The 22,713-nt window shown below is 40.2% G+C and overlaps 1 protein-coding gene and 1 long non-coding RNA gene across 2 annotated transcripts; both read left to right on the forward strand.

The window, feature by feature from the left end:
* The first annotated feature begins 1,145 nt into the window (after positions 1 to 1,145).
* ube2d2 (ubiquitin-conjugating enzyme E2D 2 (UBC4/5 homolog, yeast)) lies at positions 1,146 to 22,204 on the forward strand. Its single transcript, XM_051954282.1, has 7 exons — positions 1,146 to 1,412; positions 3,104 to 3,167; positions 15,387 to 15,418; positions 16,132 to 16,209; positions 16,425 to 16,530; positions 16,918 to 17,011; positions 20,910 to 22,204. The coding sequence occupies exons 1-7, from the start codon at positions 1,389 to 1,391 to the stop codon at positions 20,953 to 20,955; spliced, it is 444 nt and encodes a 147-aa protein (XP_051810242.1). The 5' UTR covers positions 1,146 to 1,388; the 3' UTR covers positions 20,956 to 22,204.
* Positions 3,174 to 14,722, forward strand: LOC127535710 (uncharacterized). The gene is made up of 2 exons (XR_007944570.1): positions 3,174 to 11,215; positions 13,564 to 14,722. It is a non-coding gene; the product is annotated as an uncharacterized LOC127535710 (long non-coding RNA).
* Positions 22,205 to 22,713: the final 509 nt, after the last annotated feature.

Here is a 22,713-nt window from a genome sequence, read left to right on the forward strand (position 1 = left end):
TGGCCCTAAACAGAAAATACATGGTGGCAGAATACCTGAGCACTGTGACCGACCCACAGCTCAGGAAATCCTTGACCAGGTACAGGCTCAGCGAGCACAACCTGGCCATCGAGAGAGGCCGGCACAGACAGACCTGGACCCCCGAGAGGACAGACTGTGCCCCCACTGTACACAGGGTCAGGTGGAGACCGAACTGCACTTCCTGACTGCCTGCTCCTTGTACAAGGACCTCAGGGACACACCTACTTCCCCCTCATCTCATCACACACACACACACACACACACACACACACACACACACACACACACACACACACACACACACACACACACACACACACACACACACACACACACACACACACACACACCGACTTTCAGAGCATACCTAACATGCTCAAACTGCCATACCTGCTCGGGGGAGTACAGCAGTGTGCAAACACGGCAGCCAGGTTCGTACACGACTGTGACAGGAAAAGAACTGAAAAACTGAAGCCTCCATGAACCCAAGCAGGAGGACAGACCGGGACCAGGACCAGAACCAAGACCATCTCCATTCTGTGAATGAGGCTGTGTCCAAGCACATGAAACTGCTCCTGCATTTGTATATAAAAATAACACTTACAACACTTTATAGCCCTACTGCACACTTGTACTTTCAGCACTTAGAAAGTACAAAGAGACAATATATTTTTATTCTTTTTAATTTCATTCTTATTTTATAGTACTTGCACTACTGTCTTGCATTGCTTTGCATTCCAGTAAAGTGTGTTAAACTGTTTATATTGTGTGCTTATTTTATGTAACGCTTTGGCAATGTGAATGTGTGTTTGTCATGCCAATAAAACTTCTTTGAATTTAATTCAAAGAAGCTTTGAATAGATAGATAGATAGATAGATAGATAGATAGATAGATAGATAGATAGATAGATAGATAGATAGATAGATAGATAGATAGATAGATAGATAGATAGATAGATAGATAGATAGATAGATACTTTATTAATCACAAGGGAAATTTAAGTGATGTTTTGAGGATAAAGTACAAGTAAACAGGATTGTTTTTGTCTAAAGTGTGTTAGTTTTCAGCTGAGGTGTTTTACTGTGAATGGTTGGCTCCGGATGTGTTGTGTGTGTTGCTGCTGGCAGCTCGCAGGCCGCAGTGATTTGGTAGCCGCTGCAGTAGGAGGAAGGACCGCGGTTCTACCCCTTCTATATTTCAGTTTCGTCTCAAAATTTCTCTCGGTGGCTCTTTGTGGTAGCAATCAGTAAATCGTGTGTACATCAGCGGTGTTCTATGATAACTAAGCCGTAGTATTACCGACGGACAGTGATATCAATCGCCATTTTAATCGCACGTTTTCCCTGACAGAAGCGCTAGCACAACAATGGCTCTGAAAAGAATTCACAAGGTAAGGAAGTGAACGACGAGGCCCGGGATTTCGCAGTTTGGTTGTGGGTTTAATTCCAAGGTTGCCCGTCGGATGCTTGTCCGGCGGGTGTATTACATCGAGAATCACTAAAATATGGACCGGGCTGGGTTTCAAGTGGCAGCTAACGGTCTGTGAAAGGCGAGTGACGACAGTGAGAGCAGCAATGCGCCGCTTTTCTGTGTCCACCAGAGCTGCTTCAAATGGGCCAAGTCCGCCGCTGACTGGGCTAGCTGCTTCGGTTGTGTCACACAGGTCCACAATCTGTATCGGCTTGCTATTTATATATTTAATACTGTGTACAAGTGGATGTTTTAACTCGTTACGTCTGTCGCTAGTTAATGATATTAGTGGTGTGCTAGCCGCTGCTGGCTAACCTTATCTGTCCCGGTGGTTGGCTAACTCGGATAAGCTAAAGGTGCTGTCAAGCTAGCTCCCTGTATTTATATCTGTAGTGTAAAGTGGCTAACGGTAGTTTTCACGATAAGCTATCGGATATGTCCTGGTTAGTCCCCATACACGATAGTCGGGGTAGCTAATATTATTTATGACGGTTACTGAAGCTTTCTTAGCTCGCTGTTTGATTTGACAGATAACTATTAAGTTAGCCACGGCGCTAACGTTAGCTTAATTTAAGAGGACTGCTACCGTCATTTAAATAACGAATTTCCCATTTATTTATGGCTAACTGTTTAAATGTTCTCGTATTGCGGGTTTAAGTACATTGTAGAGCTCGGGTTTGAGGATTGATGTAGGCTAAGCTAGCTTGTATCTGTTCCTTGTTTTTTTCACTAACGGCATATTGTTATCATAGCGCACAGCTTGGAGGTATTTAAAGCAGTCATGATTAAATAGCAGCGTTATTGTTTGTATTTAGCGTGATTATCTGGGTGTATTTTGGCTAACAAGTAGTAAGTAAGGACATATTTATTAGTGGTGATGTTAGCAGTGTGTCGCTGTGGTAAAAACAGGCCCCACGCGTTGTTCGCCTTTGATGGCATGTTGCTGGTAGCAGACGAGCAGCTCATCGTCAATAATGCCGTTTGTTCGACTGACTTAGCTGGTCGTTGTGTGTCTGTCTTGGCGTTATTTCGTCCAGTTTGTGATATGGCTAAACATCCAGCTTCAGGTTCGCCTCGCATGACAGCCTGTTGTGGAACCTGAGCTTCTAGCATTGAGGCTAAAGCCAACGTTTCCCCCGTAATGTTGCACCGGGCTGTCTGGACTGTAGTAAAAGCTGTGTTGTCATGTTATCGTGATCTCAGTTTGCCTGCTACATGTACTATCCGCTGTACCTGCGAAATGCTGTTATGCAATAGTGGTCACTATAATAACCAAAGCTCAGGGTGCTGTGGTGGTGGTGTTGTGTCAAAAGGAAATGTTTGTCGAGTTGCATTTGAAGTGACACCTGCCTTCAAAGCTGTCTGTAAACAGAGATTCAATCAGGACAAAAAGAGGACTTATGGTGGACATGTGAAGGGATATTAAAATATATATATTTATAGATCATCAGGTTATGTAAACTCTTTTACCAGGGATTTCTTATGGATAGTTTTGTGTTCCCAATCCCAGTGTTTTCCACCTTATATTTAGATAAATGTTTAAAGGAATACCTGTAATACTGCTTCATACTGCAGGACCCTGTCAACTGACTTATCATATGCCTTTTACAGGAGTTAAATGACTTGGCACGGGACCCACCAGCCCAGTGTTCTGCGGGGCCAGTAGGAGATGACAGTAAGTAAACATCCAAACCTACACTGTGACCTTCGTTGTGTGCAACTCAAAATTGAACAATTTCCAAAGCGTATTATGTAATTTGATCAAATCAGTTCATAAAAGTGTCACACATAAATGACTAATTTAATGATCAAGGTATTTTCCAATAACTCTAAAATCAACAACACGCCTCTGAATATCCCCTCAGTTGTAAACTAGAAGGCAACAGCGCACGTATCTCCTCAGTTTAAACTCTTAAACTGTACCATTATTGTGACACGTTTACATGTAGATATTTGTCCACAAGCTTTTGTTTACCATAGGCTGCATGTCAGTCACACAAAATGTTTTCATGCCCAGGTCATGTAACTTGGAATGGAAAATACAAACAGTGAAAGAATGTAAAACATTTACTGAAATTGAGGAAGCACTTTTTTTAGATAACAGATCCAGGAATACATGGATTTCTTTTACTGAAAAATACCAGTGCATTGTAAAAGCGTAATCTTCCCAACTCTGTTGCTATGTCACTTTCACTTTTACTTTGCTGTCAAGCCAAGGGAAGTCCCAAGTTGCTGGTATCATTTTTGTAAGGTTGGCATTGTTGTTGTTTTTTATTCTCCACAACAGATATTAGTCACCCCACAGAGATTGAACAAAAGCTAAAACCATAAATGCATGACAGTGACTCAGTTTTCTATTCATTTAGTACACTGGATGAGATAACTGCTGTAAATTCTGTATTTCCTCCATCCCTCTTCTTTAACTGCTGAGTCCAGCGAGATTAATTTTGGCTGTGACCAACCCAGAAATCCCAGTTCACCATAACGTTCCCCCAGACGACCCCGGAGTCTCTTCTCAGTCAGCTGTGCTTGGTAGATCTCCAACTGGAGGTCCCAGAGGGCTTCCTAATCAGGTGTCTGAACTACCTCTCATGGTCAGTACCCAGAGTTCATGACCATCGATGAAGGTATGGATGTAGACCAGCTAGTAAACAGAAAACTTTGCATTCTGACTCAGCTCCTCGTTCACTGCTACAGTCCACTATAGCGACTACATTACTGCTCGTGAATAAGACTCCTAAATACTTAAACTCCTCCACCTGAGGTTGATACTCTCCCGTTGTTTAGAGGAAGCATGTCATTCTTGGACATCACAGAACCACTGCCTGAGAATTGGAGGAGCTGATTTGCATACCAAGTGCTTCACATGTGGCTGCAAACTGCTCCAGTTAGTGCTGGAGGCATCCAAGTAATGGTGAAAAAGCCAAAAACATCACCTTCCAGCCCTCACACACAACATCCTGCTGATCTCAGTTGGCCTTGATACCCTGTTCATGAAAATCACAAACCGGAGTTGAGACAAGACACAACCATGATGTCCAACGCTCTCATTGCACAACTTACAGACACAGCTCTTATTGCAGGTGTAGAGAAATGAAGTGGTCCCAGCATCCCATACTCCCACAGAACATCTCAAAGACATGTAGAGGGGATTGGTGAACTCTGAAACCCCTCAGTCGTCTGTGAGAGGTGAAAATCTAGTCCAAGACTGAATCCACATCGTTCCTCCTCAGTCTGAGGTTTTGCTACCAGCAGGAGTCTCCCATCCTGCACCTTCTCAAAGACTTTCAGTGAGAGAAGTGATACTCTGATTGTCAACACACTCTCCAGTTTTCTGATTTAAAGAGAATGTTTCCTTGTAAGCAAATGTTTTAAATGTTGTTAGTTACAATCAAGGCAGTGACCGAACATCGCTTTTCATGTTCTGTTACAGAAATAAACAGATTTACACAAATATTACTTTCAGAACAATCTAATATCATTTACATAATGACTAGCATCCATAAAGGAGTGCAAAGTAAATTGACAAGTTAGCTAAGAATGTTAAATGTATTTTGACAGATAATCTTCTGATAATATCAGTTATTCAGTTGGAATATAGAAAACATGGATTTTTCGCAGTCAATGATAAAAATGAATATTTTATAATGTATTATATATTTAGACTTGGTGAGGTCAGCTTTGTTTCTGCTTTTATTTTTATATTTGTGTGCTCATTTTTAAACAGATGGTTCATGATTTGCTGACTTAACAGTAAATTCAGACCCTCAGAACCAAACTTGTCTTTGGATGTTGCGTTTGATTGCATGACATTGAAAGGTGAATCCGCATTTTGATATCCCCCAACTTCACTTACTCACCCATCTGTCAGCACAATTAACCGTAGCAGGACTTAAATACATGAATAAATATGCTGCAACATTTGTGAATTTTACAACCATGGTGTAATCAGTCCGTACAGAGAGGCAGATCTGACAAAAGGCATCTTGCTGTTATTAACTAAAAGGAATTAAACATAACAAAGATGTATTTCCACAGCAGAATCAAAAGTATGCATTTATCAGAACAGTGTAGGTCTGTTTAACTGGTTTCTTCTGAAATATGAGTGTTTTGATAGCATAAACATGTTGTACTGCGTTCGATATGACGGGATCACTTCCCTGTTTGCAGTCGCACTGCTGACATTGAAATTAGTTTTGAAACACAAACCATAAAGCAGGAGAAGTGAGAGTTGTTTGGTGTTTTAAACCCCATCTTACCTCATTAGGCAGTTGATTTTATTCTGTTTTGCTTATACAGTGGCAAGGTTTACTTCTTCCAGATAAGCAGCTCTTAAAAATGATACCTTTAAATTCAAAAAGTAGAAAACTCCTTTTGAATTTGGCCTGTTTATTGTTTTTTCCACAGTGACTTGTGTTGTAACTTGTCAGTCCATGCAGGTAGCTGTAGCTTCAACAAGGCTTAGTTGCGTAAAATATAAAGTGTAAAATCTAGATCTATTTCAAACATACATGGACACTGATTATGGCATAGGTCTGAGCCTTAAAGGTTCAATATAAACTCACCGAGGATCAGTATCGCTGATGCTTATCGTGACTGAAACACCAGGGTTCCACAAGGAAGCAACACCCACAGCATTATCTCATGTAGAGGTTTGTCACATATGCAGGTGGGAGCACATGCATATTCATGGTTCATCAGAGCATCGCATGTTGAATTTAAATGGGGAAAATTGATTCAGTGTTTGTGCATCTTGCAGAAACCTTTCCTCCTAAGTATAGATGTTTGTTTATGTAATGTGTGCTCATTGAGAAGGTTTGTTGCATAAATCATCTCCATCTAATTCTTTCTTTATATAGCTTAGTCGGTTCACTAAGTAGAAATTGTTTTTAACAAATTATTTGATTTCTGATTTTTTACGCAAAGCAAAATGTTTTCTGAAAGGAGCAGACTGTACATTTTATTACATACAAGAACATTCAAACAGCTAATGTAGTGATAAATCATTTAGTGTTGTAAGCCACATTTATAGAATCTATGAGTATGTTTAATTGCAGTGTTCATGTTTCAGAGGGAAAGGATATTTGTTTTCATGTTAGATCATGATGGTTTTTATGAGGGAAACAAGCATTAGCTTGACAGGACTCTTGTTTTCTTGTGTTTTACAACATGAGAGCTCCTGTTTAAACTGAAGTTTGATAATATATGCAGGTGTGTCTTAAGCGTTTTTTCGTGAAAACAATTGAGGCATATCTCCAGGGGAGCGTATGCCCTGGGTTAGGTCATACGTGTTCTGCTAAGAGGAAGTTGTAATGTCAGAGCTGAAGAATTCTGTGTTTATTCAGAATTTTGAGAGAAAAGAAGTAGTCCTTAATTAATATCTTGAACCTTGATTTATTTTGATGTACTTGAATCGTGTTGCACTCAGTATTTGTGCATCTTTTCATGTCCGTGGCCCGTTGTGACATTAAAACAGCACCACGGGAAACATCAGTAGCAGGAACGTTGCTCTGCGCACGTAGCTTCCTGCCATCCAACATCAAATAAACCGCTCTGCTGTCAACTCCAGGAGGGTTTCTTGCGACGCGTAATTGCTGTGGTTTTCTGTCTTTTTCAATGTGACATTTTGTTCTCAGACCGCCAGTGGAGACTTGAGTTAGACAGGTTTTAATGTTCCCAATCAAATTATGACAGGTTGTTGTTGTAATTTGTGCTTGTTTAAAATTACGCCTCAGGCAGCAGGGTCCTCCAGAGTGGTTTTATTCGTATTCTGGACAATTTGCAAAATCTTATTTCCAAGAACATTTGTCCTGAGTTACACTTCATGTAAGGATCTGTTACTGAACTGTAGAAATCAGGGTGTCCGCGGGGTTGTAAAAGGTAGTAAATGAAATTTACCAAAATTAAGGCCATTAAAAAGTAATATTTGTCATCTGAGGAGGTATTAAATTTTCTAACTACTATACAATTATTCTCCTCTTTTCATTGCGTTAAGTGAAAGCCTATATCTCGTAAAAAATCCTGTGATTTTATTATGTACGAGTAGGACCTGTGTGAGGTGACGTCAGTCGGTTAAGAATGGTATGAACAGCAATCTCACCCCGACCTGCGAGAGGCAGCACTGTGCCGCAAGGCATCCAGCCTGCCGGAATCCCACCAGAAGAAGAAGAAAGACGTCAGTCAGTGTGCGCCGCGGTCTGTTTCAGTGAAAAAACAAAACCCACGCTCAGCCGATGCTCCCTTGCAGATTGCAGCCGAGATGGGGAAATGTAAGTTTTCTGAACTGTGGTTTAAGGACGCTAGATTTAGAGACTGGTTACGGCCAGTTGCTGCTAACACCAGAGAGGTGTATTTCAATATGTGCAAAAAAACAATAAATATCACCTGGATGGGGGTGAATGCTCTCCGGTCCCACATGGCATCCAGTGGCCACCAGTCCAGAATTCACAGACACAGTGAGCAATTGCCAATTTCAATGTTTTGCAATACTACCTCGACACCGGCTTCATCACCACAAACCTCCGCTCTCCCGCAACCACCTGCTGCTACCCTGCAACCACCTGCCGCTCCCCCTCAAGCCCCTGCCAGCGGTGGCACCTTCAGACAGCAGGCTCTCTGCTCCACGTCCACTCTGCAAGCAGAGGTTCTATGGTGCCTGGAGACAGCAACAAAACACCACTCCTTCAATTCCAACGAGGGGATCGGAGAACTGTTCCACAATATGTTCCCGGATTCTGAGATTGCCAGATCATTTGCGTGTGGAAAGGACAAGTTACGTCGTTAAGTTTGGTTTGGCGCCATACTTCAAAAACAAGCTCATAACAAGTATCAACAAAGCTCGGCCATTCATCCTAATGTTTGACGAGAGTCTTAATGTATGCTCCAGAAAAAAACAGATGGACATACATGTGCGTTTTCTGGAGGATGGCTGTGTGACATCACGGTTCTTTGGGTCGGAATTCTTGGGACATGCAAGGGCCGAAGACCTGCTGCAGCACATCAAAGTAAGTATAATAGCCTATATTATTGCTGACCTATTGAATACTCGATTCTGACAGTTAATAAGTTAATTTGTTTATGTTGTTGAGCACATCTGTGTGTGTGTGAGCTTGCGTGTGTGTCTGTCTGTGTCTGTGAGAATGAGAGAGAGAGAAAAAAAATATTTTATTATAAACATCCATAATCCTTATAATAGCTAAACGGATGATATTTACGTTTTTACATTTTTAAAACCAATTTTGAATTTTAGTCAAAAAATACATGTACTGGATGCAGGGGCGCAACTCCCTACTTTCTGAGGGGCATGCAGACACATTACAGCCGGCTTGTTTTTATTTTTGTTTTTTTTTTATGTTTATGTGTATAAATCTTATTTATTCATGGACTTATAAAATATAAGTATTTTTACAGACTTTTATTTTAAGTTACATATTACAGCAGGTGATCAGCTTAATCAAAAACAAAAAATAATGCATAATATCCTTATTGGATATCAGTTACTGATTGGACGCTGCATCTGATCAGACTTATCAGATGCATCACAACTGCACTGTGGTATTATATCCCAGTGAAGAACATATGTTCTTAACTTTTATTTTTAATCATTAAAATAAGCATTTTAATACACCCTTAAGACAAAAGAAAGTTTCCATTTGAAGAAAGACAACTCTTATTCGGCTATTACTATGTGGGAGGTCTGGACCAATCACAAATAGCTGTTAAATACAGAAAATGCCGACTCAGAAATAATTTTCCCCCCATGGCTTTGGCGCCCCTCTAACGCAGCGCCCCTATGCGCTGCATATAGTGCATACCCACTTTTTGCGCCACTGACTGGATGCTTAGCACACCCCCATCTTAGGCCTACACATTGGCATTGTTCATTCAAAGCATTTGACCATTTTCATCGATCTGTGATCATATATCAATTTAGCCTAATTTCCATAATAGAAGCTTTAATATTGGCAGATTTATTTAATTTAAAAACTATGACTGATCTCATTGCCCAATGTAGCTCGGCAGAGCGAGGGGTCACATGTTGTAGTTAAAGAAATTGTTATGCCATAATTGTAGGTCATCTCAATGTTTAAGCATGTTTGCACACTAAATGTAATTTCTTTCGTTTTTTAATTTTAACTTCTTTCCCTTTGTCCTTACAGGAATGTGTCGCAAAGCTCAACATGCGGAACCTGCTGTCAGTTGGGATGGATGGCCCAAATGTGAATTTCAGATTTTTGGATCTCCTTCAAAAGGAGCATGGCAAACTTCACGGAGGTGCTGAGATAATCAGTGTTGGGAGCTGTGGACTTCATACCCTCCACAATGCCCTGAAAGCTGGCTTCACAGAATGGTCTATTGAAAAACTACTGAGAGCCATGCATTTCCTTTTTAACAATGGTCCCGCCCGGAGAGAGGACTTCACAAACATCACTAAATCCACCAGCTTTCCACTGCCTTTCTGCGGCCACAGGTGGATTGAGAATGTTCCGGTGACAGAGAGAGCAGTAGAAGTGTGGCCAAAGCTTCAACTCTATGTCAGACCTGCCAACCTGTACGCATTTTGCATAGCAGGTACGCAATTTGACATCAAAATACGCTGGTACGCTCCGCCTCATTAAACTACGCAAAAAGCTACAGACATCTGTGAGTGCTGTTAGAAATGTGGACATGCAATACTCATGCATGATGCAGCAGTGTAGTGGTGCAATTTCAACCAATCATCATAGAGTAGCGGAGAATAACGAGTCTGCCGAACCCTTGTTGGCCCGCTCTCTCCTGTCCTCTGCCTCCCTCCGCCTCTCTCCCCGTTCCCTGTGCCCCCACCCGCAGCAGCTGGTGGTTAAAATGGTAAAATGGTGTGTGTGTGTGTGTGTGTGTACGCGTGTGTGTACGTGTGTCTTTTGGCAAATATATACTGTTAATAACGTTACTTTCACGTTGAAAATACGATTTCATATCAGGGGAATAAGCACCGAGAGTTTTTTTTTCCTATCGACGTGTGTTTTTGTTTTTGTGTGCACGCGTGAGTGTACGTGTGTGTCTTTTGGCAAATATGTACTGTTAATAACGTTACTTTCACGTTGAAAATACGATGTCATATCAGGGGAATAAGCACCGAGAGTTTTTTTTTCCCTATCGACATGAGCGCGAGCTGTGTGTGTGTGTGTGTGTGCGTGCGTGCGTGTGTGTGCGTGCGTGTGTGTGAGATTAAGTGGTACGCAAAATATTTCGCCAAGGTTGGCAGGTCTGCTATGTGGATGCTGCACTTAAGAAGAAGGTCCAAAAACCAAGCTCGGCCTCTTTTGACACCGTCGTGGCAGCAACAGGGGATCCTCTCATTGTACCAAAAATACAATTCTTCCTTGCCATTGCAAGAAGCTTTAACCCCTTCCTAACCCAATACCAAACGGATGACCCAGTGTTGCCATTTTTGGCCAAGGATTTAACTGAGCTCTTGATGGTAACTTATTACTCTTTTTGTTACTTTTTGTTTAATGTTGTTGTAGTGCTATTTAATTTATTTGATTTTTGATTAACCTGTATATGACTTTGTTACTAACTATTAGTTGTCTTTACCAGAGTTTACTGCGGCGGTTCATTAAACGGGAAGTCCTGCAGGACCGCACCCCCCGGCAGCTGATCCAAATTGAGGCTGCTGAAGAGAGGAACTGGGTCTCCCCAAAAAATGTGGACATTAGCCTGGGTGCTGAATCTGCAGTCAAGGTAATTATGTTGTAGGTCATTTGGTCTGGCTTTTGGGAGGTGTATATGTGTATTGTGATGCTTGCACCAGCAAATGCAGTATTTTTTGAGATTTTTTTAATGTAAAGTGCAGTACAAATTAAATTTATTATTCAATACAATATTATTATTATTATTGTTATCATCAAAGGACGTTGATTCTGATCTGAAATGTAAACATGTCCTCCTGTCTAATCCCTCACACGTAATGTTCTTTAATGTTTCTTGTTAGGAGCTTCTAGGCAATCCAGGAAGCAACTCAAGCAAGATAGGGGAACTTTCTGTAGTCAACTTCAGGCGAGACTGTTTGCAGTGCCTGTCTAAGATTGTCAGAAAGCTTCAGGAAAAATGTCCCCTAAAATTCCCTGTGGTCAGGCAGATTGCTTGTTTGGATCCCACACGAATGAATAGAGACCCTGAGTGGTGCATCACACAGATGAAGAACATACACATGTGGACAAAATTGTTGGTACCCCTCAGTTAAAGAAGGAAAAACCCACAATTCTCACTGAAATCACTTGAAACTCACAAAAGTAACAATAAATAAAAATTTATTGAAAATTAAATAATCAAAATCAGCCATCACTTTTGAATTGTTGATTAACATAATTATTTAAAAAAAACAAACTAATGAAATAGGGCTGGACAAAAATGATGGTACCCATAACTTAATATTTTGTTGCACAACCTTTTGAGGCAATCACTGCAATTAAACGATTTCTGTATTTGTCAATGAGCGTTCTGCAGCTGTCAACAGGTATTTTGGCCCACTCCTCATGAGCAAACAGCTCCAGTTGTCTCAGGTTTGATGGGTGTCTTCTCCAAATGGCATGTTTCAGCTCCTTCCACATATGTTCAATGGGATTCAGATCTGGGCTCATAGAAGGCCACTTTAGAATAGTCCAACGCTTTTCTCTCAGCCATTCTTGGGTGTTTTTGGCTGTGTGTTTTGGATCGTTGTCCTGTTGGAAGACCCATGACCTGCGACTGAGACCAAGCTTTCTGACACTAGGCAGCACATTTCTCTCCAGAATGCCTTGATAGTCTTCAGATTTCATCGTACCTTGCACACTTTCAAGACACCCTGTGCCAGATGCAGCAAAGCAGCCCCAAAACATTACTGAGCCTCCTCCATGTTTCACCGTAGGGACAGTGTTCTTTTCTTCGTATGCTTGGTTTTTGAGTCTATGAACATAGAGTTGATGTGCCTTACCAAAAAGCTCCAGTTTGGTCTCATCTGTCCAAAGGACATTCTCCCAGAAGCTTTGTGGCTTGTCAACATGCATTTTTGCAAATTCCAGTCTGGCTTTTTTATGAGTTTTTTTCAGCAGTGGTGTCCTCCTTGGTCGTCTCCCATGAAGTCCACTTTGGCTCAAACAACGACGAATGGTGCGATCTGACACTGATGTACCTTGGCCTTGGAGTTCACCTTTAATTTCTTTGGAGGTTGCTCTGGGCTCTTTGGATACAATTCCAACGATCCGTCTCTTCAATTTGTCATCAATTTTCCTCTTGCGGCCACGTCCAGGGAGGTTGGCTACTGTCCCGTGGGTCTTGAACTTCTGAATAATATGAGCCACTGTTGTCACAGGAACTTCAAGCTGTTTAGAGATGGTCTTATAGCCTTTACCTTTAAGATGTTTGTCTATCATTTTTTTTCGGATGTCCTGGGACAATTCTCTCCTTCGCTTTCTGTTGTCCATGTTCAGTGTGGTACACACCTTTTCACCAAACAGCAGGGTGACTACTTGTCTCCCTTTAAATAGGCAGACTGACTGATTATGAGTTTGGAAACACCTGTGATGTCAATTAAATGACACACCTGAGTTAATCATGTCACTCTGGTCAAACAGTTTTCAATCTTTTATAGAGGTACCATCATTTTTGTCCAGGCCTGTTTCATTAGTTTGTTTTTTTAAATAATTATGTTAATCAACAATTCAAAAGTAATGGCTGTTTTTGATTATTTAATTTTCAATAAATTTTTATTTATTGTTACTTTTGTGAGTTTCAAGTGATTTCAGTGAGAATTGTGGGTTTTTCCTTCTTTAACTGAGGGGTACCAACAATTTTGTCCACGTGTGTAGTGCAGACGTTCATCCAGGGCAAGCAGTTGACAGGTGGCATCCCAGCTGGTAAGAAATATAGGGACAGTAGAAATGGAAAGGTTATGCAAGTTGCTTAAGGACGTTTTCTGTCTTTTTACTGTGAGAAGCAAGAACATGTCTCACTTTTGCATAATTAAAATCACACTACAAATGGATGTTCAAGCAGTTGACTGGAATGTATTGATCACATTGATAATTATATTTTAACTTTGCTGTCAATAGGTGATGTCATCATTCAGCAGTACACATCCCTCCTATCTGTTGAGGGTAGAGAAGAGGATTTCCAGTCCTTTGAGCCATTTAAGCAGCGCCTGGATGTCTTCCTGTCTATGAAACTACGCAAGTCCCATCCTGAACTGCTTAGGTTCTGCCTAAGCGTTCTCCTCCTGTCCCATTGCCAGGGGACCGTAGAGAGGGGCTTTTCTGTGAATAAGGAGGTAGAAACATGCAACCTTCATGACGAATCCATCGAAGGACTAAGGTTGATCTGTGACGAGGTAAACAGCTGTGGTGGCATTCTGAAAGTGCCTTTAACCAAGGAGCTCCTGGCCTCTGCTGCTTCAGCTCGGTCGAAGTACAGGCTCTACCTTGAGCAAGAAAGAAGGAAGAAAGAGAGTGCTGCTGAAGAGAAAATCTGCGGAGGATGAGCTTGAGGACCTCAGGAACAAGCGCCGGGTCCTCAGCAATGTGACAGAGTCACTCCAAACAGAGGCAGACAAATTGGCTGAGATGGCTGAGGGAAAGGCAGGGACAAAGATGGCAGAGCTCATAACAAAATCAAACACACTTCGCAGAAGATTCAGGGAAAAAAAGGCTGAACTGCTAGAAATGGACAAAGTAATTGAGGAAAAGACCATACAGTTAAGGCATTTGTAAAACACACACACACACACACACACACGGAAGAATGAAGCAGGAGGTAAACAGTGACATGCATGAATCTGTTTGTGTTTCTGGCTCTAATTTGTCACCACATTCCCAGATCTCTGGAGACTACACCTCATTTATAATAAACCAGATTTATTTATACAGCATATTATTGTTTTTTTTTCCAGTGTAGTTGTATATGTTAAAGAAATCTCTCTATTAGTTCGGCTGCAGCAGGTCTCTTACGGTATGTGGACTGTGCTGGTGTTTTTCTGATGAGGGCGAGCCTGCTGTCTGGTTCTTTCATAATGCTCAATATGTTTTATGGTGTTGCATATTCCACGTATGCAGAGGTTATGACTTATTTCAGTCAGCTGAGATATATTGCATTCATTGGTTTTTTGGGTCTGTCCCTCTCTTTTGGTTTGAATCCATGTGATGTTTGACGGTGTTTCTAACTGAACTGTGCAAGTTTTCTGGAAATCATTTAATTAAACATCTGCCTTTAACCTTTTCTCATTTTCCTCTTCTGTCTTAATTGAGATGGAATGATGCTGAAAGAGTGTATGGCTGGAGAAGTGGTATGTGCTCTTCCTGGGTGTGGGCAAACTAACCTTCAAGGGGCTGTGTGGCTGCAGGTTTTTGCTCCAACCAACTAAGAGCACACATTTTGACCAATCGGCTTCTAAAGACTGAGATCAGTTGATTATCTCAGTCAAGTCTGGTGTGCAGCTGCCTGGTTGGAACAAAAACAGTTTGCCCACCCCTCTTAAACAGCTTTTTGTCACGGATTAGGGTTTAAAAAATATAAATGCCATAGGTTAGTGCTTTTATTTAGGCCAAAAAGTAACAGTATCTTGTAATTGTAATATTGTGTTTTAGATTTTAATTAGGAAGTGTTACACTGTATCACACAGAAGTACTTTATAATTAGTTACCTCAAACACTGAGGTTCGAAAGGTTTCCACAAAGTCGAGTTAGTATTAAAAAATATTGTGATGGTATTAAAAAAGGTATTAAAAAGTATTAAATTCAACTCAATAATTTCTGCATAAACCCTGACAAACACGGACACTCGATGTGGCATCATTTATTGTAACTCTTCTCAGGCACACATTGTGTTCTTAGTGTTTCATAACCAGTTTCTGTGTGTGTGTTTTTTTTTTTTTTTGTTTCAGTGTTTCACTGGCAAGCCACAATAATGGGACCTGTAAGTATTCACTTTGTCACCGCTTTATTGTTGGCTGGGAATTCATTAATACATGATGGCAAAATGTTCTGTTGGTAATTTTAACTCTTGCTTCCTATGTGACACTTAACACAGCAGCAGTCAAATGTTTGGACGCTCTTCCTTATTTTATACATTGTAGATTAATACTGAAGACATCAAAACTATGAAAGAACACATATTGAATTACAGCGCCCTCCATGATTACTGGCACCCCTGGTTAAGATGTGTTGAAAGCCTTAAAATAAATTCAGTTTTTATTGCCGAAGCAAACTCTCACACTGAAAATTGTAGAAAAATGTATTACAGGAGAAGATTAGGTGCTGTTTTGTTGGTAAAAGGGGGTTGTACAAAGTAGTAACATCAGGGGTACTAATAATTGTGGCACACATGATTTGATGTAAAAGAATAATTTCTTAATGTGTGATCCCCCCCCCAAAAAAAATCAATGTGCTTGAATTAAAGGTTGGATTTTCTTCCTTTTGTCCTATATTATTTAGAGAAAATGCTGAATTTATTAGAAGCTAAAGAACACATCTTAACCAGGGTTGCCAATAATTATGGAGGGTGCTGTATGCTGTAAACAAAAAAGTGTTAATCTGCAGTGTAGAAAATAATGTGAGAAGGTTTTGTCCAAGCTTTTGACTAGCAGTGTATTTGTCACTGACAGCAGAATTGATTTCTCTCTGCTTTAGAATGACAGTCCTTACCAGAGCGGGGTTTTCTTCTTGACCATACACTTCCCCACAGACTACCCCTTCAAACCGCCAAAGGTGAGCACACAAACGTACAAAGAAGCAGCATTTATATTTATATATACATTTAAAGCAAACTAACAGTGAACTACATGTATCACCTCTGTGCTGCTGACACGTCGCAGCTTTACATCACTCAGTTTCCTGTTGTTCCCGTCATCTGCCCCTCTTTTCTCGCCCTCCCTCCTCCTCTTACATTTTTTTTCTCGCTGTTTTTTTTTTTTTTGTTTCAGGTTGCATTTACCACAAGAATCTACCACCCAAATATCAACAGCAACGGCAGCATTTGTCTTGACATCCTGCGATCACAGTGGTCTCCGGCTCTCACCATCTCCAAAGGTAGGCTGCTTCTCGTTGGCCTTCACACTGACGTACACTTACACCTGCAGATGTTACCGCCTTTATAAGCTGCATGTGAAACGGAGAAAATGTTTCCTACAAATAATGCATTTCTCCTGCAGAGCGCCTGGATTTCAGCTGAAGTGTTTCCTCTGTAAATGTCAGCTGTAGCTCTTTTAGCACAGCAGTGGGTTTACTACTGGACACACAAATGCATGAGTGTTTTCAAGTTCCAATTACGTGTATTATCAGCAGCACAAAAACTGTGACAAATATCCAGTCCAGCTAGCATGTGAAGGTCATCCAGTGGAAAATAGTGCAGACTGTGAAACTCTTTTATTTGTGAGAACTCTTAACCTTTTTGTGTTGTATTTTTCCCCCCCACAGTTCTCCTGTCCATCTGCTCTCTGCTGTGTGACCCAAACCCGGACGACCCCTTAGTACCCGAGATCGCCCGCATCTACAAGACGGACAGGGAAAAGTAAGCTTAACCATTTGTTTCCTTATGTCTGCATTAAGTTTAATTCTCTCTGTTAGCAGCTGTGCTTTTCTGAGACAGTCTGTAATTCAGTTTGATCATAAAATAAGTGGAGCTGTGCTAATTCCAGTTCTGCTCAAAAGTTGGATTGTTGCTGCTTTTCTTATCCATCCTTGTCTCAGCTTCACTATAAACCCTCTGATAAAGCTGAAAGTCTTTGAAAAGTATATTTACAGATCATTTACTATTAAAAAGCGATAAATCCCTACAGGTCTGTGACATTTTGTTTTTGCTCATCCCCACATTTTGTAATGTGTCAGTTTGACCTTCATGATTCTGCAGCACACAGCAGTTTAAGATATCAAAGCACAGATTCCAAAATAAAAGCTGGATATTATGGTGCCTCTCGCCTTATCAGTACACTAAAGAGCAGTGCATTTGCAAACCTGTTCTAGACTTCAGCATGCTATTTTGCTCTTTTTAAAAGTAGTTCAAATGTTAGCATGCAGCATGTTAGCCTCAATCAGAGGGAAGTACGATGAAGCAACTTTAAGACACCCAGGATTTCTTTGCGTTGGCTGGAGAGACCACAGTGATATCAACTTTCTTTAACCAGGTTTTCTTCAGCAGCTTCTGATGACATAAACAGGATTGTTAAACTTGACAACTGACTGTTTGTACAAAATGGACAGATTGTATTCTGTGTAGTTCATTTAAAAGGAACAGATTGTTATAACAGACAGCTATGACGTGTATGACAGAACAAACCTTACAGACGTTGGTACTTCAAATAAAACGAGAGAAGAATGCTGATGCAGTATTGTTCATTGTGTCGGTTAATGTATTTATTTTACCTCGTAGTGCAGAAGTTTATTACTCCGACAAGGAACACAGCGAAGTCATGTGACAATCAACGATTTGTCTGTCTGTGAGCAACATTACTCTAAAACAGATTAACGAATTTGGATGAAATTTTCATGGAAGGTCAGAAATGCAATGACAATAAAAATATCCTTGAGAAATGACACAAGGACCAAGAGATTAGATTTTGGCAGTGATGCGGCTTATAGTCTGTATCCATGGACTGTAACCATGACAACAAGTGAACACTACATCAGCTGCCTGCTGATGATCACATGATTGAGATCCTGCTACAAATCCACTGCTGCAGACTTATCTGTCAGAAATGATACAAGGAACAAGTGATTAAATTGTTGGGGTGTTTCTGAGTCCCATCAATTCCCGCTACATATTTAGGTCACGTGATTTGGTATCCATACATATCATACACATGCGTAACACGTGCCTGTTGCAACGTCATTTTGTTTGTGGGTACATCTATATTAAATGATCACATTCTATTGTCCTGTGATTTCTGCCACAAATTTTTTCAAGATTTCATCTGTTGGAAATGATACGACTGAGCAGCCTTGGTGGAGTACTGCACTCTGAATACTTTTCTTGTTACTTATGTGACAGCTGCACATTTGACTTTTAAACTTCAAACATTTTAACACGATATTCAACAACTGACTGCGTTTAGGTTTGACTCTGCCCTGTAACAGAGGATGTGGAGGTCACTGGAGTTTTTGACCAAATCAAAGTGCATTGATGCTTTTTTTTTTTTTTTAACCAACGCTCTTTTTATTGTTTTCGAAACATAACAAAGAAACAGTTACATGTATTAAACAAACATGTCATCCCCCACCTTCCAAATTACTCTTATTCTTGGTTGGGGATCAAGTTAGTGAGTTATAGTCCATTTCAATTCACTATATTGGAGAAAAGGGGGAAAGGAACCCCCACACACATTTCTACCCTACACTGGAAAAAATTCCCCTCTCAAAACAAGAAAAAAAAAGCTCATTTCAACGAAGTTTTACCTTGAAATATGTGGGAAAAAAATCTGCCAATAGAACAAGTGAAAAATGGCATGGTCAGATTTCTTGAAATAAGATGTGATATTTAGAATATTGAGATCTTAAAATTAGCTGGAAATCTTATTTTAAGCTATACTGTATTTAACCAGGATTGTCAAGGTTAGGTGTCTTATAATAAGCCAGACATGCTAACAAATAGCAGTTGTTCACTCAAAAATAGAGTTTTGCTTCCATGTAACCTCCTAATTTGAGATGTATTAAACTTATTTTGAGTTTTCTTGTTAAATTCAACTCAAAACGAGATCATTTCAAGATTGTTTGACTTAACAAGACATTTAAGATGCGTTGTCTTAAAACAAGTCCCTCCATCTGCTGAAATGTCACTTGTTAAGTGAATTTATCTTCAATCAAGTGGAATAAGACATTTTGACTAAAAATAAGACAAATAGACTTGGTAAGATTTTGAGTTTTGCAGTCTACTGATTCCTGCAGAGGGCCATTGTTTACGTGTCCCCTGGTTCTTCCATCACACGTGACAGATCTGTTCTTGAAACATGGTGAATGAAGGGGTCCCACATCTGATGAAACTGATGCTGTTGGTGTTTTATTGTATATGTAATTTTCTCTAAGGAAAGCATTGAAGATCGCTCAGACAACCACCTGCTCACTCCTGGTCTTCTGATGTTTTTCCATGAGAGAGCTTCTTCTTTTACCATTAGGATACTTAAATCTACAAATATTAGTTAATTCTTTTAAATCTTCAAATTATCTGGATTCAAACCTAATATAAATAGCTGTGGGACTAAAGGTACTGGAATCTGTAAAATATTTTGAATACATTGTTTCACTTCTTGCCAGAATTTTTGTATTTCCGTACATTGCCAAATACAGTGGAAAAGTTTGCCATTTATCACATTTAGTACAAGTATCAGGTATAGCACTGTTTTATCTGTTAAGTTTTTCTGGAGCATTGATGCTTTTTGATCGAATGTTTTCTGTAATAAATACCAACGGACTGAACAGTTTTCCAACCTTCTGAAATACTTGCATTGAAAAATGGACACACAAATGAGTCAGGACCAAGTACACAAACATGTTTTTGCATTTTTACCATCATTAACTGAATGTGCACAGGTTCCCTTTGCCACCGTAAACAAATAGCCTGTATATTGTAGCTGTTGCAGCTTCATTCAGCTCGACACATTTGTTTTCCATTCAGCTAAAAATATGTATAGCTGGTCGGGAAAAGAAATGGTGAGAGGGTGAAGCTTTAGCACACTGCAAAACCTTAAAATCTTACCAAGTCTGTTTGTCTTATTTTTAGTCAAAATGTCTCATCCCACTTGATTTAAGATAAATTCACTTAACAAGTGACATTTCAGCAGATGGAGGGACTTGTTTTAAGACAACGCATCTTAAATGTCTTAAGTCAAACAATCTTGAAATTATCTTGTTTTGATTTGAAATTTACAAGAAAACTCAAAATAAGTTTAATACATCTCAAATTAGGAGGTTACATGGAAGCAAAAATCCATTTTTGAGTGAAAAACTATTTTTTTAAGCATCTATGGCTTATTTTCAGACACCTAACCTTGACAATCCTGGTAAAATAAAGCTTAAAATAAGTTTTCCAGCTAATTTTAAGATCTCAATATTCTAAATATCACATCTTATTTCAAGAAATCTGACCAAGCCATTTTTCACTTTTTCTATTGGCAGATTTTTTTCACTTATTTCAATGTAAAACTTCGTTGAAATGAGCTTTTTTTTTTCTTCTTGTTTTGAGAGGGGCATTTTTTCCAGTCCCAAACTCTGATCAGAACCTCATAAAAACTGTGGCTTAACATTCAACCGACCTCTCCAACTCATTCATCTTGCTTCGTAGTACAGTAGTAAGTCTGAACAGAGTGGTCTAACTTCCCTGGAGGTTTTTATTCTTCCTTAGAGATGTCACAAACTCATGATCTGTTGGTCTTCTTCCACTAACTGCTCCTCCTCTCTGTCTCTCTGCTTGTTCACAGGTACAACAAAATAGCTCGGGAATGGACACAAAAGTATGCAATGTAGTGTTGGGTAGAAACATGGCCAACCACCTCTACGACGTAAGGTTAGGGGAGCTTCAGACGTAAAGAGAAAACAAACAAAAAACCATACAAACAAATGAAAAGTTTAAAACAAGATCTTGTTGGTTTCCATTGGAGTGCTTTCTTTGAGCCACGCCTCCCCTTCACCAGAGTACCTGTAAAACTCCCTCTGCCCCACCTCCTCTCTCTCTCTCCTCTCCTCTCTCCTTCCTCTCTCTGTTTGACTCCCCCTCTCCTCCCCTCCCGCCTCTCAGCTCACCTGCCCATCCTCCAGTGTACATATTGTCAGATTTCAATGGTAAAACTGTCTCTCCCTGCTCCCTTCCTTCGCCTCTGACCTCCATCTCCTTCTGTATTCCGTTACATTTTGTCACCGAGCAGGTTTGGCCGCCGCCGCCGATCCTCCAAAACTCCCCCTTTTTTCTCTCCCACACGCCTGCATCCTCACCCACCACCATCACTAAAAGCATTCCTTTAAGCACCTGTAAAGCTTTGAGGGGACCTTTTTTTGTTGTTGTTTCTTTATTTCCCATTTTTAAGGGGTGGAGGGGGACAATATGATTGAGGGATTTTTACACTCTGCACCCTTTCTTGTTTTGTTGTCCTAATGGCTTCCATCTGTAGAGGTGACAATTCAAGAAAGCAGTCAAAGGGCACTCTGTATTTTATAAATAGAAGAAATCATCACAGGCTATGGAAAATGGAAAAAATAAATAAATGCACATGGCCTTTTTTTGGTCTTCTGTTGGATTCTATGAAAGGACTTGAATTTATCCCTGCACTTCCTGCACCTCACTCCTCCCCCTGTCTCCCCCATCCTCACCCCTTTGTACACACATAGACACACATGCACGCACAACTGTAACCCCATGTCACCCCCAACCACGACCACCACCTTTTCTTTATTCACAAAGTGGAGGTTCTGGACCAGGTATTTAAGCAATTTATTTTTCTTAGTTTAACCTGTGTTTTTATTTCCCACCCCCATAATTATTTAGGTTGCTTTTTTCCCCCTCTTTGTTTCCTTTCCTCCTCCCTTTTTTTTTTTTTTTTTTTTTTGGCTATTGTTAAATTAGAGGCTAACATCTTAAATGGCTATGGGACTGGCTTGGGCTCTGGGTGCGAGGAGAACCCACTCTTCTTGCACAAAACCTCTGTATATTGAATTACCTGAGAGGCTCGTTGAGCTTTGTGTGTTGATTAAACTGTGTAATAAAAACCCTGGACTCCTGTGTTGACTCATTCTCAGGCCTTTTTCAAAAGACACACAGAGTCACATCCACGACCCAGTTCTGCAGAAATGTGAGGGGATGAATAATGGCAGCAGTTAACACATGTTCTCACTGTTATTTAATAGTGAGACCACTGCTATTTATGTGGAATTATCAAGAATAATTAGAGTGTGAATGAAACTGACATGGTTTTGAAATTGCTCAAAAGTGTGAGATATTTACTGGCTGCTCCATTTTTAACTTGTGAAAGTAAAACTAAACTTACATTATCTGAGCTGAAAGATAACGCAATCACGGAATTATTGAACACAGTGCATTAACATTTATTTCTAGGAACCTTTAAGAAGCAGCTTTTTAAAATTCCAGTAGTCTTCCTGTTGGGGCGTTTTGTCGCCCTCTGGTGGTAGTTTTATGTCAAGTACTTTAAATACATACATTTTTTAAACATGGGGATTATTTCTGCTTATATATAAACAATTAGCTGCTACAGATAAACGATAGGTTTATCT

This window comes from Acanthochromis polyacanthus, chromosome 10 (genome assembly GCF_021347895.1).
Source record: "Acanthochromis polyacanthus isolate Apoly-LR-REF ecotype Palm Island chromosome 10, KAUST_Apoly_ChrSc, whole genome shotgun sequence".
NCBI lineage: Eukaryota > Metazoa > Chordata > Actinopteri > Pomacentridae > Acanthochromis > Acanthochromis polyacanthus.

What these genes read in the sequence shown, in the direction of transcription:
- ube2d2 (XM_051954282.1), top strand. Translation starts at nt 1,389, where the DNA reads ATGGCTCTGAAAAGAATTCACAAG. An exon ending in GGGGCCAGTAGGAGATGACA is followed by an intron (nt 3,168 to 15,386) that starts GTAAGTAAACAT and finishes TTTTTGTTTCAG; the next exon opens with TGTTTCACTGGCAAGCCACA. An exon ending in AAGCCACAATAATGGGACCT is followed by an intron (nt 15,419 to 16,131) that starts GTAAGTATTCAC and finishes TCTCTGCTTTAG; the next exon opens with AATGACAGTCCTTACCAGAG.